The sequence below is a fragment of the Mesoplodon densirostris genome, chromosome 11, assembly GCF_025265405.1.
Source record: "Mesoplodon densirostris isolate mMesDen1 chromosome 11, mMesDen1 primary haplotype, whole genome shotgun sequence".
In the NCBI taxonomy this organism is placed as follows: domain Eukaryota; kingdom Metazoa; phylum Chordata; class Mammalia; order Artiodactyla; family Ziphiidae; genus Mesoplodon; species Mesoplodon densirostris.
The window spans coordinates 47187063-47204038 of record NC_082671.1 but is presented as its reverse complement, the minus strand read 5'-3'; the positions used below and the strand labels follow the sequence as shown (position 1 = coordinate 47204038).

The window sequence follows — 16976 nt, the reverse complement described above, 5'->3', positions numbered from 1 at the left end:
CCCTGGGGCAGTGGGGTGAGGATTTATATTCCTCCCACAAGGGGGCACTGTAAAGTGCATGACAATGGATGACGATTGGATGACAATCCTCAGAAGAGGACTGGCCGCAGGCCCTTAGAATTTTGCATTCTGTTTCACCTCAGTCCACACTAGTCCACCTCACTCATCTGTTTTACCTGCCTGGGCCTGTAGACATCTGAGTTGGACCCATTGGTCTAAGGGGTTCCTCTCCTTCTCCTTAAGGGATACCCTCTTGATTACCCCCGCCCCCCATTTCTCCAACTCTCCTTCCCACTACCTCCTTCTCACAGCATTTTAAATTGTCTAAACCTCTCACAACACATTCCCACTCCAGCCACCTCCTCTTCTCAGCCAACCTTCTTAAAAGAGTTGTCTCCACTCCATCTTCATTTCCTCTCCTCTCACACTTTCCTGAGCCCACCACCATGTAGCTTACACCTTCAATGCCACCAAGAACATCCCTGCCTCCAAATCCAATGGACACATATCATCTTTATCCTACTTGACCCCTCTGGAGCCAACGGACATAGTTTGCCATCCCATCTTGAAACATTTTCTTTCCCTGGCTTCTATAGGACTACTCCTGACCATTTCTTAGTTCCCTTTGCCTTTTCACCTTCCTCCGGCCCTCCCTCAGGGTTCTATCCCAGGGCCTCTTTCATATGTGTTCTGCCCCTCTCCCTGGACAATCTACTCTGTTCCCAGGGCTACATGCTGGTGACTCCTCCATCCCAGACCTCTCTCCCCAGCCAAGATCCCTGATGCCACCTGCCTAATTTGGAAGTCTCACAGGACTTCACACTCAACAGGTCCAAAAGTGGACTCATTATGAGCCTTTTTCTTGAGGCTCTTTTTCTTGAGTTCCCTGGTTAGGTGAATGGTACCATCTTCTGAAACCTAGATTCTAACTGAGCTCCTGCCTCCTCGTCCTTGGCTGATTTTTTTCCTTTTTATTTAATCTTCAAATGTTATATCTTTCTTTCTCATTCAAAACATCAGCAGAACACTAAAACCTGGATAAAGTTTTTTCTTCTGGGTTATGCTGTAAAATTCTTTTGCTTAAAAGCACTTTAAAGAGAAGTGGTAACTTTACAGTGGAGAAACCTGGTGGACACCACCTTACCCAAGTGATCAAGGCTAACATCACCAGTAATGGGATGGATGGACATCGTGGGCCTTCTGACATGAGGCATGGAAAAATGGCAAAAATGCACAACCTGAATTTAAACATGAGGAAACAGATGTATCTAAATTGAGGATCATTCTACAAAACAATGTAGCCTGTAATCTTCAAAAATGTCAATCTCATGAAAATCAAAGAAAGACTGAGGAACTGTTCCAGATTGAAGGAAACTAGAGACATAACAACCAAAAGGAATATGTGATCTTAAACAGGCTCCTGGATAAGGAAGAAAAAAACCTGCTGTGAAGAAAGTTACTGGAAGAACTGGTGGAATCTGACTATGAAAGGCCTCATAAGTATTAAAATTTTTCTATCAGTGCTACATTTCCTGAACTTGATCATTACATCGTAGTTATATGAAAGAATGTTCTTATTCTTAGGAAACATGCTAAATCATTTAGCAGCAAAGGAGCACTGTATATGCACTTTCAGTTCAGAAAACAATACTGTGTGTATGTACCTACAAGCATTTTTTTTTTCCTTGCGGTACGCGGGCCTCTCACTGTTGTGGCCTCTCCCTTTGTGGAGCACAGGCTCTGGATGCGCAGGCTTAGCGGTCATGGCTCACGGACCCAGCCACTCCGCGGCATGTGGGATCTTCCCGGGCTGGGGCACGAACCCGTGTCCCCTGCATCGGCAGGCGGACTCTCAACCACTGCGCCACCAGGGAAGCCACCCATACAAGCATTTTTAATTAATTAATTTTATTTATCTTATTTTTGGCTGCATTGGGTCTTTGTTGCTGTGCGTGGGCTGTCTAGTTGCGGCGAGCGGGGGCTACTCTTCGTTGCAGTGCACGGGCTTCTCATTGCTGTGGCTTCTCTTGTTGTGGAGCACAGGCTCTAGGCACGCAGGCTCAGTAGTTGTGGCATGCGGACTCTAGAGCACAGGCTCAGTAGTTGTGGCGCACGGACTTATTGCTCCGCGGCATGTGAGATCTTCCCAGACCAGGGCTCGAACCTGTGTCCCCTGCATTGGCAGGTGTGGATTCTTAACCCTCACAAGCATTAAAAAAAAGAAACAAAAAACAGCTTTATTGAGATACAATTCACAAACCACAAAACGCACCCTTTTAAAGTGTACAATTCAGTGCGTTTTAGTATATTCACAAAGTTGTGCATCGATCACACTGTCCAGAACATTTTCATCACCCCAGAAAGAAACCCCGTAACTGTTAGCAGTCACCCCCCCATGCGCTTTTTTTTCTTTTTTTTGCGGTACGCGGGCCTCTCACTGTTGTGGCCTCTCCCGTTGCGGAGCACAGGCTCCAGATGCGCAGGCTCAGCAGCCATGGCTCACGGGCCCAGCCGCTCCACGGCATGTGGGATCTTCTGGGACCGGGGCACGAACCCGTGTCCCCTGTATCGGCAGGTGGACTCTCAACCACTGCGCCACCAGGGAAGCCCCCATGCGCTTTTTTTAAAAACTGGAAAAGATGGAAAAAGTCTTCAAAATACTAACTGCGGTTATTTCTCGGTATTGGGATTATAGATGATTTTCATTTTCTTATTTATACACTTCTATATTTTTATAATTTTATATGATAATTCCATTGACTTATGTAATTAAAATAAAGATTATTTTTAAGCAACATAAAAGATTAAGGAGGAATGAAGGGGCAAAAAGAATTCCAAACTATACAAATTGCCAGGCTCAAGGAATGACCCCATTACACCATGTGGTTTCCCAACTCCTCAATCAGCTCTCACCTAAAAGGTCTACCAGGTGACAAAGGTAGCCACATACTGCTCATTTCTACTATGCAGCCTAACTGGCTCTCAGAGAGAGGAACGAGTTCAGGTAGTTCAACAAACACTGACTATCTAATGCCTGGCACTGCCCCAGGTGCTGTGTCTGCCTTGTTTGTTCCAGCTAACAGGCCAAGAGGGAGGCCAGCACATAAAATAAAGGCATGCTCGCTCACTAAAGAAAGGGAAGGCTGGTTAACTCTGCTCAATTGGCCCAGGGCAGCCTTCAAAGAGAAAACATTCCGGCTCTCCTTAAGGCAATAGAGATCTGGTACAGGAAAAGACTAATCGGTAATCATTACAATACTACCTGAAAAAGTGATGGGGTGGGCCTGAGGAGAGAGTGTACCAAAGAAGGTGGGGAAGGTCGCCCAGAAGGAGGCCTGCCTGAGGGCAAAGGGATTAGGGCAGTTGCTTCTTAAAGCACTTTCAGCCAGGCTTATTGTTAGAAAGTGAAAACACTGACCTCCTAGCTGTCTACCTATTAACAAACCCCACTCAACACCCACGTTAATAGTGGCTCCAATTCTTATGTGTACAGTGTTTTCCCCTCTTTTAGACTGTAAACTCCTGGGAAGAGAGGTCTAAGTCTTATCCTTCTTTAAGTAAAGCACCAAATACGAAATAGGCATTCAGAAAAATGTTAGTTTTCATCTTTGACACTCTGCTCTACCTTCCCCCAAGGTCTTGCACAAACTTGAATAAACTATTTCCAGGTACTGAAAAATGATGCTGCACTACACTTACATTGATATGCATAAACCAAAAATCAGTATTAAAGATAACTTATTAGATCTGCAAAGGGTTTTTTTTTTCTTCGTAAAGCCTTCTCACCTATGATCTCATTTGAGCCTCACAGTAGTGCTAGAATTTAGCCTGGAAAAGTATTTATTCACCCTCATTTTCAAGTCAAGGGCTCTTGAGCCAAAAAAAGTGAGATTAATTTGTCCAAACTTACAAAGGTGACATGGGAGGAAGCCTAGATCGCTGATTTTCTGGCATCTAGGCTAGTACCTCTCCCATTACATTATTGGTCCCTTTTAAGTCTGGCATTTCTCACCACTTACCACACGCACAAATAAACTGCAGGGACTTCCCTGGTGGCGTGGTGGTTAAGAATCCGCCTGCCAATGCAGGGGACACGGGTTCGAGCCCTGGTCCGGGAAGATCCCACATGCTGCGGTGCAATTAAGCCCGTGCACCACAACTACTGAGCCTGCGCTCTACAGCCCACGAGCCACAACTACTGAAGCCCGCACTCTTAGAGCCCGTGCTCCACAACAAGAGAAGCCACCGCAATGAGAAGCCTGCGCACCACAACAAAGAACAGCCCCCACTGACCACAACTAGAGAAAGCCCGTGCGCAGCAACGAAGACCCAACGCAGCCAGAAATTAATTAATTAAAAAATAAATAAAAATTAAAAATTAAAAAAAATAAACTGCAGCTGAGATAAAGACATAAAACTGAAAACATACAACCATAAAAATACCAGAAGGAAGTACAGGGAAATATTTCTATAATCTTGAGGTAGCATATCACAAAAACCCAAAAGCCGCAGGCAGATCTGACTACATAAAACTTTTAAAATTCTGCGTAAAGAAAGACACCATTAAAGTGGTTAGGGACTTCCCTGGTGCTCCTGTGGCTAAGACTCTGCGCTCCCAATGCAGGGGGCTGGGGTTCAATCCCTGGTCGAGGAACTAGATCTCACATGCCGCAACTAAAGATCCCGCACACAGCAACGAAGATCCCACGTGCCACAACTATGACCCGATGCAGCTACATAAATAATTTTTTTAATAAAGTGGTTAAAGATGATTTATGGCTTTATTTCCCCTCCCCCACCATTATTTTACCTACTCATTGCTTTCCAAAAACGGTTTTTGCTTTCCTTGCAATTTTTCCTTTCCGTGCAGATTTAAAAGCTTAAGTTCCATGCAAAGTCCTGTTTTAATAAGAATTTAACCTAAATTAAAAACTGTGTCTCTGCAATGTTAAGTCTTCCTATTCACGGACATGGTAAAACTCTCCATCTAATCAAGCCTTTTGGGAATTCTCTGGCAGTCCAGTGGTTAGGACTCAGTGCTTTCACTGCCTTGGCCCAGGTTCCATCCCTGGTCAGGGAACTAAGATCCCCAAGCCACGTGGTGCAGCCAAAAATAATAATCAGCCCTTTTTTTCTTCCACTAAAATAATCTGATATTCTTAATGCATAATTTGCAATTTCCTGTTAAATCTATATCTATAATGCAACATTTTTATTGTGAATGAGACCTTTCTATGACATTTTTATGGTTGATTATTGTTCTCATATCTTATTTATATAAGTTTTGTTTGTTAATCGTATATCTGGCGATGCTGCTGAACTCACTGGTTTTAGTATCTTGTCAATTGATTCTCTTTGTGGATGGATATATCATGTGAAAATAATGAGTATAAAAATACGAAAATAATAATGACTTTTGAGTGGCCAGTAGCTTTAATAGAATATTAGTTTTGATTGTAAACATTCTTGTCTTGTTCCTATTTTCACAGGAATGTTTCAAGTATTTTCCCATAAAGCATAACTTTCACTCTAAAAAAAGTTCAAAGATAAATGAAAAACTAAGAGAAAATACTTTAAAAGCATATGACAAATGAAAAGTTAATATAACATAGAGATTACTACCAATCAATACGAAATAGACAAATGATCTTTTTTTCCTTAACAGGCAAAAGATGCGAACAGGCATTTACGAAAACAATTAAAATGGTCAAAAAGCAACGAGATGCTCAACTTCACTATTAACGACATGCAACTTAAAATAATTAAATTACTATTTTTCACCTATCAAGTTGGCAACTGTACAAAAACTCATAGCATCCAGTATTGCCAAGGTTGTAGGAAATGGGGACATTCACACATGGCTCTGACTGTGTAAATTGTTACAAACTTCTGAAATTCAATTTCACAGAATCTATTAAAATTTAAAATGCACATATCCTACCTATGAATCTATCTAGAAAAACAAAAAGATAACTATATAAGGATGCTCATTACAGCATGGTTTATAAGACAAAAAAGCTATAAGTAACCTAAATCGTTCATCAGGATGGGTCTAGACAAATTAAAATAGTTGGAATACTATGCAACAATTTTTAAAATGTGAAATGACTTAGAAAATGTCTAAAATACATTTGTGTGGTCCATTGTAGGTGCTCAAAAATATGTTTTGGATGAAATAACAAATTTATGAACATAGAAAAAAGCCTGGATGTATATACACCAAACTTGTAAAGGTGACTACCTTCAGGAGCATGGAATAGTAAATGGCAAAATATTTTTTGCCTTTTAATTCTTTTTTTTTTTTTTTTTTTTTTGCAGTACGCGGGCCTCTCACTGTTGTGGCCTCTCCCGTTGTGGAGCACAGGCTCCAGATGCGCAGCCTCAGCGGCTATGGCTCACGGGACCAGCCGCTCCGAGGCATGTAGGATCTTCCTGGACCGGGGCACGAACCCGCGTCCCCTGCATCGGCAGGCGGACTCTCAACCACTGCACCACCAGGGAAGCCCATGCCTTTTAATTCTTTTGTGCCGTGTGGACTTATTAAAATAAGCATGAGCTAATTTTTTTAATTAAAGATTTATTTCTGATGATCGCGCTCCATTTTATCTGTTCTATGATGATCTTAAGAGCACAAGGATTTGCTGTCAATTACTCAAAAAGTGGAGCGCTCAGGGAAATGAAATCTGCGTACAAAAAGTGGCTGGCAATTCTTGTCTTCTTTCATAAGTATTTTTTTTTCTTTTGGCATCTCCGTTAATTCTCCTAAACTCACAATCTGACACACCTAAATAGAATCGACATTTCCTTCCATCAAGTGCACTAAATGCATAGCCCATCTTTAGCAGAACCCCTCCCTGAAGTTGGGAATAGAATTTAAAGAAAGGCTCAAGTTTTCCTAATGTAGCCGGTCCCACGGGCCACCCTGCATCGCTAAGTCTCCAAAGAGATTACATTCTCCTACTGAGGGGAGTCCTATGGCTTTTTCCAGGCGAGGAGGCCAATGTTAGATTGTGGACGGTCTGGAATAAAGGCGGAAGCGATATAAGGAAATCAGAGACTTCGGGGTGCGCAGACTATGCCAGGGCATCCGTTCTCAGATTGGAGTCGAGTGTACTTGGCAGGAGCGTGCAAAAAAAGTTAACTCCCCTCCCAGCTGACGCGGCGGCCCTCAGAATCTGCAGATCTGGGCCTGATGGAAAGGTCGGGGAAAGATGACCTCGACCGAATTACATGAAAAAGCCTGGTACGAAGTATTCTGGCTTTATTTGGGGCTCCAGGCTCAAAAGCGACAGGGAGAACATCTGGGAGGAAGGGAGAGTGATAGCGCTTCTTCAAGGAGTCCTAACCAGCTCACCTAGCAAAACCGCTCAACGAACACTCAGCGTACCAACATTTCAGGGTACTCGTTCCTTCCCTGAATCAAGATGGCCGCCGGGGCGCGCCCCCACAACGGCGCAAGCGCCGTACCTCCAATCCTCCCTCTTCCCGTCCTTCCGCGCGCCGGCATCGCCCACTCGCCAGCTGCACTCCCTCGGTGAGCCCTCAGCCTCACCCGCTTTCTGTCTGACCCCGCCCTTCCAGGGTCGCGAGCCCGGAAGTGGATAATGCTGCTCAGGGGGGAGAGGACGAGGGGGGAAGGGGAAGTGCTTCCGGGGAAACGGGTCCCGGGTTGGTGTTTGTAAACTTGCCTCGGTTCCGGCGGGGGCAGCGGTGGCCACGGGGTTGGCACGGCGTGCTGCGGCCTGGAGGAGGGGCCGCGCGGCGGGGGAGACAGCAGGAGGCCGCGCCTGGCAGGTAGGAGCACGCCCCAGGGAGCGCAGCGTCGTCTGGGCAGACGGCAGCGCTTCAGCAGTTCGCAGGCCGTGGGGCGCCGCGCGGGAAGGGGGAGGGGAGGGGAGGAGGGGCGCGTGGCGAAGGGAGGGCGCTCCCGGGGAGGGGTAGGGGCCGCGCGCACATCACCGTCCGGCCGCGTCACCGGCTGGGCTGAGGGGGCTTGCTCGGAAGGGACGCGGGCGCGAGCACGCACCTTGCGCGCTCCTCGGCTCTCTCCGGGTGCGTGCGGCGGGCGCAGCGGCTGGCTGGCTGGCTGGCGCGAGGGAGGGAAGATGGGAGGGAATGCACAGAGCTGGGCTTCGCCTCCCTGCCTTCCACCTCCGCAGCGAGTTTACGTACCTTCGGGCTGACTCGGAGAATGCGCACGTGTGGGCCGGCCCGGGAGCGTACTGCCGGTTCGGTTTCTGCCTGCTGCCCAAGCGCCCAGCCATAGCCCCTGAGCTTTTCTCTACCCCACTTCTGGTCGCCTTAATAGAGTGCGAGCTTCGCGGGCCGGCCCACTGGACACAAAAGCCCCAGAGGACCTCCGCCCCCTTCTTCCAGTTCTAAGATGGCAAATCCAAGCAGTTGGCCTGCTGCAGTTCCTCCACCAGAGGCCCCAGTTACTTTTGCTCCTGTTGGCTGCCCGGAGACCAGTTTCAACTCATGACCTAGAAAGAAAACTCTGCTTGACTGATGTCTTCTTTTGGAGTTGCACAGAGAGCGCCTGGCAAAAAAAGAGTTCACCTCACTGCAGGTTGTATGGTCTGAGGATGTTGCACCTAACAGCCTCCTCTCCCTTTCTGGTTTCAGGTTTCTGAAACAGATCGTGAACTTCATCTAGAGAATTCAGCTGGATAACCAAGACTGGAAGACTCTTTTTCTTCAGACAGTAGGCAGGAGCCAGGCAGAGACCAGGGATTCTTGGAACATCTATCTTCCTTTTGGAGGACACTAAGTTCTGTTTGAAGACAAAGACAGTTCAGTATGGCAGCAGGACTGAAGGGACACGAAGGAGTTGTTACAGTGATTTGGTGACAGTTCTTCAAACAACAGTGTCTTAAGGAGAGGTGGATCGAGAAACTCCTGAACTTTTGGGTTGCATTAAGTGAGAAATCAGCATGGCTCAGGTAAAAAGCTCTCCAGTCCTCCTCCTTCAAGATCACTGGGAAGCGTGTTTGCAATTTCACTCTTGAATGCTGCCTTAGTCAACCTATTGACCAACCCAGTGAGCGAAGCTCTGTATTAAGCACCAGGGGGAGATCTAGAGGAAGGAAAGGAGACAGGCCACAGCCCCTGCCTTCAGGGAGCTTCCAGTCAAATGAAGGAGGTAGGCTATACTGCATCACAGGCCCTGATGGGACATTTGCAAAGCAACATGTACTCAGTTTACACTTGGTACATTAACTGCTGAAGGGCATGAGGGAGTGAACAGTCTGGTGAATGCTTCATTTGTTTTTTTCAACAGGAATTTAGTGAGCTCCTGTTACATGCAAGGCATTGTGCTGGGAATACAAAGATGAATAAAATTGTCCCTGTCCCCAGCAAGCTTCCAGGCTAGTTGTGTTGGGGCGGGGGGAGATGAAGAGACACTCTATTGTTTATCTTTATATTCACAACACCTAGTGGCTGGCTAGTAGTAGAGACATAGTGAATCTGTTGATTGAAGGAATGTGCAACAATAGAGGTATGTACACTGAAGAAGAAGGAATGATCCTGCTGCTTGGATGCAAAAAGTTGAAGCTGGAAGGATGCATAGGATTTTGCTAGATAAACAAGCAGAACAGGGCATTCAGACAAGGAGAACTGCATGGGCAGAGGCTTAGAGACATGGAAGGATGTGATGATGTTAGGAGTACTGTAGGTAGTTTGCTAGTTAAGGAGGAAAGGATTTAAGTGAGGCATGGTTAGAGGAATATGGTAGATAGTGATAGATGGGAACGTTAGGGTAAGGGAGTTGTTTCCTGGAGAAACAAGCAGAGTGTGACTGAAGGGCCTTTTATGCCTTGCTGAGGAATTAGTCTTTATTCTGTAAGGAATGGGAACTCTCTGAAGAATGTTAAGCAGCAGAGTGACGTCACATCAGTGTGTTTGGAAGGTAATTGTCATTGCAGGGATTCAGGATGGGTTGGAGAGACAGGATGATTTGATAGGTTATTGTAGTTATCTGGGTAGAAAAGCTATATGCAGGCAACCCCAGAGCTGCTCCCAGCTTCCTTCCAGGGACCCTACCCTACCAGTCTCACCAGGATGGCAGCCTGATTACAGTATAATTGGCTTTCTTCCAGCTGCATGCATAGCTTCCTCCTTTCCATGCAGAGTAGGGGCCCTTCAGTTTCTTCTTCCTTTGTTTGCAGCCCACTTCACAGCATCGTGTTCACTCTTGCTTAAGTCATTTTTAAACTGCATGTATAGCAGGGAATGTGAAAAAATACGGATATGCACACATATAAATGGTGGGCCGGGGTGGGGGAGAGAAATTGTATACTCAACTCCAAAATCCTTCCAAGTGTTTTAATTTTTATATCTGTTGTAATTGGCAACATCTAGGGAATTTAAAATCTACAGGGAGAAATTAATCTAACTTTACTGATAAACATGTTTGTAGGACCCGATAGAATGTATGTTTGGCACCAGTGAGGTCTGCCAATCATAAGTCGGCTCTGTGAAGCTGAGTGTCATCAAGAGAGGAAGAAGGAAAAAAAAAAAAAAGAGGAAGAAGGAGGTTCCCCTAGAAATCTCCCATGTCAGTGGGTCAACAGGAGAGACCCTCATGCCCACACACAAAACTTAGAAATGCTTCAGAGTAATACATAGACACATGCTTTACCCAGCACAGTGCTAATGACAGAAGTGTCAGTGACAGAAGTGTCAATGACATTGATTATTCACTTGGTCTGTATCTAAATGCCGACAGATGACAAAATGAGTAGTTCCTGGTGAGATGAGTTAGGGAGGACACTTGAAGGAAGCAGGGTTTTGTGGTGAGGAGGAACGCTCCCTAGAGAGAAGCAGCATGTTAGTAGCTGGGTGTGAAAGGTAGTTCTATAGAAGTTGGCAGTCTGTTTTTGCCGTGCCCTGCCAGGTGACCTGACACCTCGTCTCCTTTCAACTTAGGCAAGTCTCCTGGCTTGTGAAGGCCTAGCAGGTGTGAGTTTGGTTCCCACTGCAGCCAGCAAGAAGATGATGCTGAGCCAGATTGCCAGCAAGCAGGCCGAGAATGGAGAGCGGGCAGGTAGCCCTGATATGCTGAGGTGCTCGAGTCAGGTACAGCACTTGAGTCCATTGCGGCACCTGGGGGTCGGGTGGCCCGAGCTCTCTGCCAGAAGATGCCCAGCTTTGATTCCATAGTGCTTCTATTTAGGGAAGTGGGAAAGGGGATCCAGCTGGGGAATGAATGAATGTGGGTATTTTAGAGGATACAGAAAAGGGTACAGAAAGGGAAGGTCTTTTCTGTACAGCAGCTCCTTAAAAGCAGGGTACTTGGAGAGGAAACGAATGCGTACTTTCTCTAAACCTCTGGGGCAGGTGATTTACTCTCATTTATAAGTTGTCTCAAAGCACCTTTTTGGCCTCCTGTCTTGTGTTCTGAGATGGACTATGAATTTAGATTTGATTTGTATTCAAAGAGCCACCGAAAAGACAGCGATAAGTCCCGGAGCCGCAAAGACGATGACAGCTTGGCTGAGGCCTCTCATTCAAAAAAGACTGTTAAAAAGGCAGGTAATGGGGAATTCCCAGCGGTCCAGTGGTTAGGACTGGGCGCTTTCACTGCCGAGGGCAGTCCCTGGTCAGAGACTAAGATCCCACAAGCCATGCAGCACGGCCAAAAAAAAAAAAAAAGAAAAGAAAAAGGCAGGTAATGGGGTAACCCCCAAACTGGTCCGGTTTGGGAATAGGGCAGTCCTCCTCTTTCTTCCCTCTCTGGCTCAACCCGGAGCTCTCCCTAGATGTTTTGCTCCCTCATAGCCAGTGAGTGTGTCACCCTGATTCCATCCAGAGACCACTTTGGTAATTGATCTCTGCCCTCTCTGAAACATCCTTGGTAAGGGAAGGAGGGTCAGGGGAGCATGAAATTCTGTGGCAAAGGGGCAGGCCGACTCCCCCTCGGGTCAATTCAGAGTGTTGGGTTTGACAAGGCAGATAGCTTGCCCACCCTACCTCCCTCCTTAGAAGGTCTTTTAACTCTAAGGAATATGGGAGATGACAGCATCAGAGAGGTTACTGTGTCCAGCAGTTGGACATGGACCCAGAGCAGCATGGGGGCAAGAAGGGGGCAGAGGGATAGCCTCATGACATACCTGACTCTTGCCCCCAGGTGGTGGTAGTGGAACAAAATGGTTCTTTTCAAGTAAAGATTCCCAAAAATTTTGTTTGTGAACACTGCTTTGGAGCCTTTAGGAGCAGTTACCACCTCAAGAGGCACATCCTTATTCATACTGGTAAGTCTCTTGCTCACATTCAAAGGGGGAGAATAGTCTCTAGTTTGTATGATATTTGTGTGTAGCTCTTGTTGGGTTTATTTTGAGGAGTAAGTATTAGAAATACTTACTAATAGAGAAAGAAGGTAAGTGAATGAGGCAGAGAGATTGTATGTATCTCGTGTCACTGAGACCAGCAGCTTTGGGGACCCTTCCCCATTAGGTGTCTGCACATTACTAAAAGTTAAAGATTTCTGGGAGAATACCTGGAATGAGGTCCCTGCCATGTATACCTCCTGATGTTCGCTTCTCTCTCCACCTGGGCCAGGTGAGAAGCCATTTGAGTGTGACATATGTGATATGCGCTTCATCCAGAAGTACCACCTGGAGCGTCACAAGCGTGTCCACAGTGGGGAAAAGCCTTACCAGTGTGAACGGTGTCATCAGGTAAGCTCACGTGTCATCCATTCACGCCCACACACGAACTTTCTTCCCTAAGAACCAGGGCTTGCCAGTATTCCCTGCCTGACGAGGGGCCACCTAGCATTCCTGGCCATGATAGAGTTAGTACCTCAGGGTGATGTATATCTCTCTGGCCTTATGCAGCTGATCATGGGTAGGGGCCATTAGAATAATTTTAATAATAATAATAATAGCGTTTTTCGTGTACTTACTCTGTGCTAGGCACTGTGAGAGCATATTTGACATTACTTTGTATAACCTTCACATTAACTCCGTGAGGAAGCTGTGTTGTCCTGATCTCACCCATAGGGAAATTGAGATTTAGAGAGGTTGAGTTTCCCAAGGACACAGCAGAGCCGGGACAAGAGACAAACTGAATCGAACTTCAGAGCAGGTGCACTTTGGAGGAAGAGATAAAATCTCTGCCCTGGGAGGTCAATATCTGATCTGTAGAGAATGTAAGAGCCAGGACCAAAATAAGACAAGAACAAGAGATGAGAAACGATAACAACTAACACTTCCTGGATGCTTTGCTGTGTCTCAGGCTTTGCTCCGTGCTCTTAGGTTGAATCTGCAGAACACTAGAATGAAAGCTCCAGGAGGCAGAGACCTTGTCCCTCTGGTTCTCCACTCTGTCCTCAGCCCCAAGAACTGTACCTGCCTTGAGATAGATACTCAATAAATATGTGATAAATGAAGCAGCCACTCTGTGAGTAGGTACCTTTAGCCCCATTTTACAGATGAGTGTACAGATTCAGGGCTGTTAGATAACTTGCCCAAGGTCACACGGCTACTAAGCACTAGGCCAGAATTGAGACTTCAGAGCTTGTGTTCTTAACTACTGTGCACTCATGCCATCTGTGTATGTGCCAAGGGGGTGTAGAATGGGATGTGTGCCTCTCCCGTGTGGGGAAGGCAGCTCTAGCCAATATTAACTGAGTTTCTCCTCTCAGGCACTTAACCCTCCCTTTCTTCTCAGTGTTTTTCTCGGACAGATCGATTACTCAGACACAAACGGATGTGCCAAGGGTGCCAGTCCAAGACTTCCGACGGGCAGTTTTCTCTATAGGCGCAAGGGGCCCCGGGTGGTGGGAGTGATCAGAAGATTCTACCGAAGAGCGCACCCCTCTGGTCTGATGGTCCCACCACCACCCCGTCTGTACCTGTCCCCCTCCTGGCGGAGTGGACCCAGGAGACCAGAAGAGTGCATCGGGGACAGCGGGCCCCAGAGCTTCAGCTCTGTAAATAATCTGAGACTATGAGTATCTCGGGGAAGTTCCTTCAGCATTCCTGGGTAGGGAAGCTAGTCCCTGGACCCTTGTCTGAGGTCATAGGTGGGGACTAAAGGTACAGGACCAAGACTGAAGTGTGGCTCCCACAACCTTGGACTCCAGCTGGCAGCTGAAGTGGAAAAGATCGGGGAGAGGGATTTGTTTGTTCTGTTCTTGTTTTTGTTTATCCAAAAACAATTTCAGCAGGTGCACTGTGGAAACAGGTAATATGGAGGTATAGAGTCCTGGTCAAAGTAGGGACTGTGGCTGGTCCAGCCCTCCCCCAAAATTGAGTTTGTAGTCGCAGTTGATCCTCAATGTTCCACAGCCCTGTACCTCATCTCCTGTTTGAAGGAGAATAGGATCAGGGATGGCAGCTGAGCTTACTTTGGTCTCCTTATACACTGTAGGGACAAAAGGAAGAACAGTGACAGGAGCAGACAAGGGCTGGATCCAAGAAGAGTGGACAGGTACCTCTCATTTCCTTCGGGGAAGAGCAAGAGTTGTGGCCATGGCTGTTGTAATGGCCCATGCCACACTGGTACCTAATGGGGTCAGCTCAAGTGCCTTCTGGAGGAAACTTGGGTGAGAGTGGCCCTTGAAGCCCCTTTCCTTTCTCTCTTTGGGCAGTTGGTCTTGGAGATAGTTTTTGGCTACCTCGCTGATATTGACTCCTAAGCCAGACCGATGTTGAGCAGGAAGTCATGGATGTCAAAGTGGGTTCTCTCTCCTTGTGCCCTCTTAGGAGCAACCCAAGACTAGCCCCAAGTTGGGTAACAGCTGTTGAAGAAACGAAAGGAATTTGGTGTCCCCTGACATGACTGTTGAGCAGTGTGAGCTCTTCTCCCTGCCCAAGTCCCATCACTGTATTCAGGTAGAGGAGATAGGGGTCTGGCCTTCAGTCGCAAAGAACAAGGTCTTGGCTTCCTTCTTGATGGCTGTCCCTACCCAACCAAGAACTGCGGTGGGTGGGGATGCTGCAGAGAAAAAACTGAGGAGGAAACCTAACATAGGTTTTACACTTAACTGTACTCTTTGCTCCTCTCTGCTCCGACCCCACACCCTGTCCAGCCCCCAAAAAGTGATCGGGGTGTGTGTGTGTGTGTGTGTGTGTGTGGTATGTGAGTGAGTGTTTTTGTATGCTTGGAGATGGCATATTATTGAGCCAAACCCTTCTCTAGCCCTCAGCTCAGGGGAGGATGAGCATAAAACAGCCTCTCCTGACCACCTCCCCCACCCCAACAAATCTGAAGGGTGCTTGAGGTCCCAAGAGAAGCTGAAGAACTCAACTTAGGGGACTGGAGGGCTTTGTTTTGGAGGGGTTTTTTAAGATTGATTCAACAGACTGGTGGTTAGGATGTTTCTAACTCAAACCAGGGCTTGTGAATATGAATTTTCTAAAGTGAAATAAAAACCCTTTTCTTGCTAAGGAAAGGATCCTTATAGGAGGTTCTGGGTTTGGTTGACTCCCAGGTTGTGGCCTGCCCTGACCTGTGGGGAGGAGGGGTGAGTAATTACGGAAGAATCATGGAGACTTGACTTGGTGAACCTGACCAAGCTGTCAGTGGGGATCTGAGATGGCAATCTCCAGGAAGTGATTTCATTTCCCAGAAAAATGTAGGCAGTAGCAGCAGCAGACTCCTGGCTGTTACCTATTCAGGAGGAAATGGCGGGGTGGGGGTCTCCATACCTCTGAGGTGTGAGGATTTCAGGGAAAAAGAAAGGGGTGGCACCCTTTAGATCTTGCCTGACAGCATCTGAGATCCTGTGGGGGAGACGCTGGGGAATGTGTTTGCTACCTGTGCTCTTCTGGTTCTGTGCTGGCACTCCCATTTAATGTGGTCCAGAAACTAGACCGCGAGTCCTTGGACCTGCCCTTGGTCCCTGCAAGTAGGGCATCTTTCTGCATGTGAGCCAGCCCCCTCCCTGTTAGAGGGCTCTGCTGGGGGCTGGGATTTGTCTAGGATACATTTAGAAAATTCTGTCCTTCCAAACGCGCTTTTGAAAGTGGGAGGCTTTGCTTCCTGTCACCTGCGGCTAATCTGTTTATGGTTGGGGTGAGTTGGGGTATGTGTGGAGAGAATCACACGAGTGATCTGTGCCCCTGAGTGTGCGAATGTGTGTTTAGGTCCAGATGTGCCCTGGCCCTTTGCAGACCTTGGCTTCCTGCCTGGGTGGGCGGGAGAGAGGGAACTTCTAAGCGAATGTGCAAAGAGCCATACCAGAACCACCCCTGCCGAGGACTGGGTGAGGGGAAACACAGGAGCAGGTGGTTAGCTCAGTTGTCCAGGTGCTGATGTTCTGGGGCCATGGATGTGTGAGGAGAGAGGAGCTGAGAGGCCAAAGGAGTGATTTAGCGCCCAGGGAGCCCAGGAGTCCCACTTACACCCCAGGGAAATCACAGACCAAGACCGCTGCAAAGGCTCCTGGGCCCAATGTTCCACCCCACTGCTGGGTGGGGTCTAGCACTGGAAAGCCGCCTCAGGTGTGTCTGGAGTGAAGGGAGAGGGAGGTAGGGCCGGCTCTCAGATACCAGGACATGGGGTTCAGGGACCTGGGAAAGAGTAGCGCCAGCCAGTTCCTAGGTGGGCTTCTGTACCAGGTCCCACCAGCCCTGCCCTTCCCAGCACCCCAAGTCTTTTCCGTCCACCCCCCCCAATAGCCTCTTGTCATCACTTAGCTACTGATTGTGCCCCCATGGCTTGACATTGGAGGGTTAAATGAGGTGTGGAGTCCGCCACAACTTTAACCCTCTCCCCAGATGTTCTTTGCCTCTACATGGCCCTGGGGCTTTTATCTTAATCCCTCCTACCCTACCTTTCCTCTCCATCGTCTTTTTTTTTTTTTTTTTTAATATACTTATTTTGCTATTGGGGGAGGGGAAAATCAAATGAACAAGATCACTTTTAAATGGTAGTTTTTATAAAATGTTATAAACTTGTATCTTTTTACCATTAAAGTGCAGTGTATGTTCCTTCGTGATATATTTAGGATATTTAAATAAAAAGAA

At 47.2% G+C, this 16976-nt stretch overlaps 2 protein-coding genes across 10 annotated transcripts in view; one reads left to right on the top strand and one right to left on the bottom strand.

Moving 5' to 3' along the window:
- CSAD (cysteine sulfinic acid decarboxylase) overlaps nt 1-8089 on the bottom strand; it is a 26375-nt gene extending 18286 nt beyond the window's left edge. For 2 of the 3 annotated variants that reach the window (XM_060111877.1, XM_060111879.1), the window contains exon 1: nt 7689-8089. The gene's annotated coding sequence lies outside the window, so the exon portion shown is untranslated. The remainder of the gene's footprint in view (nt 1-7688) is intronic. The other variant, XM_060111878.1, reaches the window with a different exon arrangement.
- Nucleotides 7660-16976, top strand: ZNF740 (zinc finger protein 740). Of its 7 annotated transcripts, none has more exons than XR_009533753.1 (8): nt 7660-7794; nt 8626-8942; nt 10930-11079; nt 11442-11531; nt 12131-12254; nt 12562-12680; nt 13675-14436; nt 14712-16976. XR_009533753.1 is itself a non-coding variant. In XM_060111886.1 (8 exons), exons 2-7 carry the CDS (start codon nt 8934-8936, stop codon nt 14395-14397), a joined length of 513 nt encoding a protein of 170 aa, XP_059967869.1. In that variant the 5' UTR covers nt 7660-7794; nt 8626-8933; the 3' UTR covers nt 14398-14436; nt 14712-16976. The 7 variants fall into 7 exon arrangements, 6 of the variants coding, with proteins under 6 accessions (XP_059967869.1, XP_059967868.1, XP_059967867.1 ...); XM_060111886.1 differs by having other exon boundaries at nt 14377-14436; XM_060111885.1 differs by having other exon boundaries at nt 14377-16976.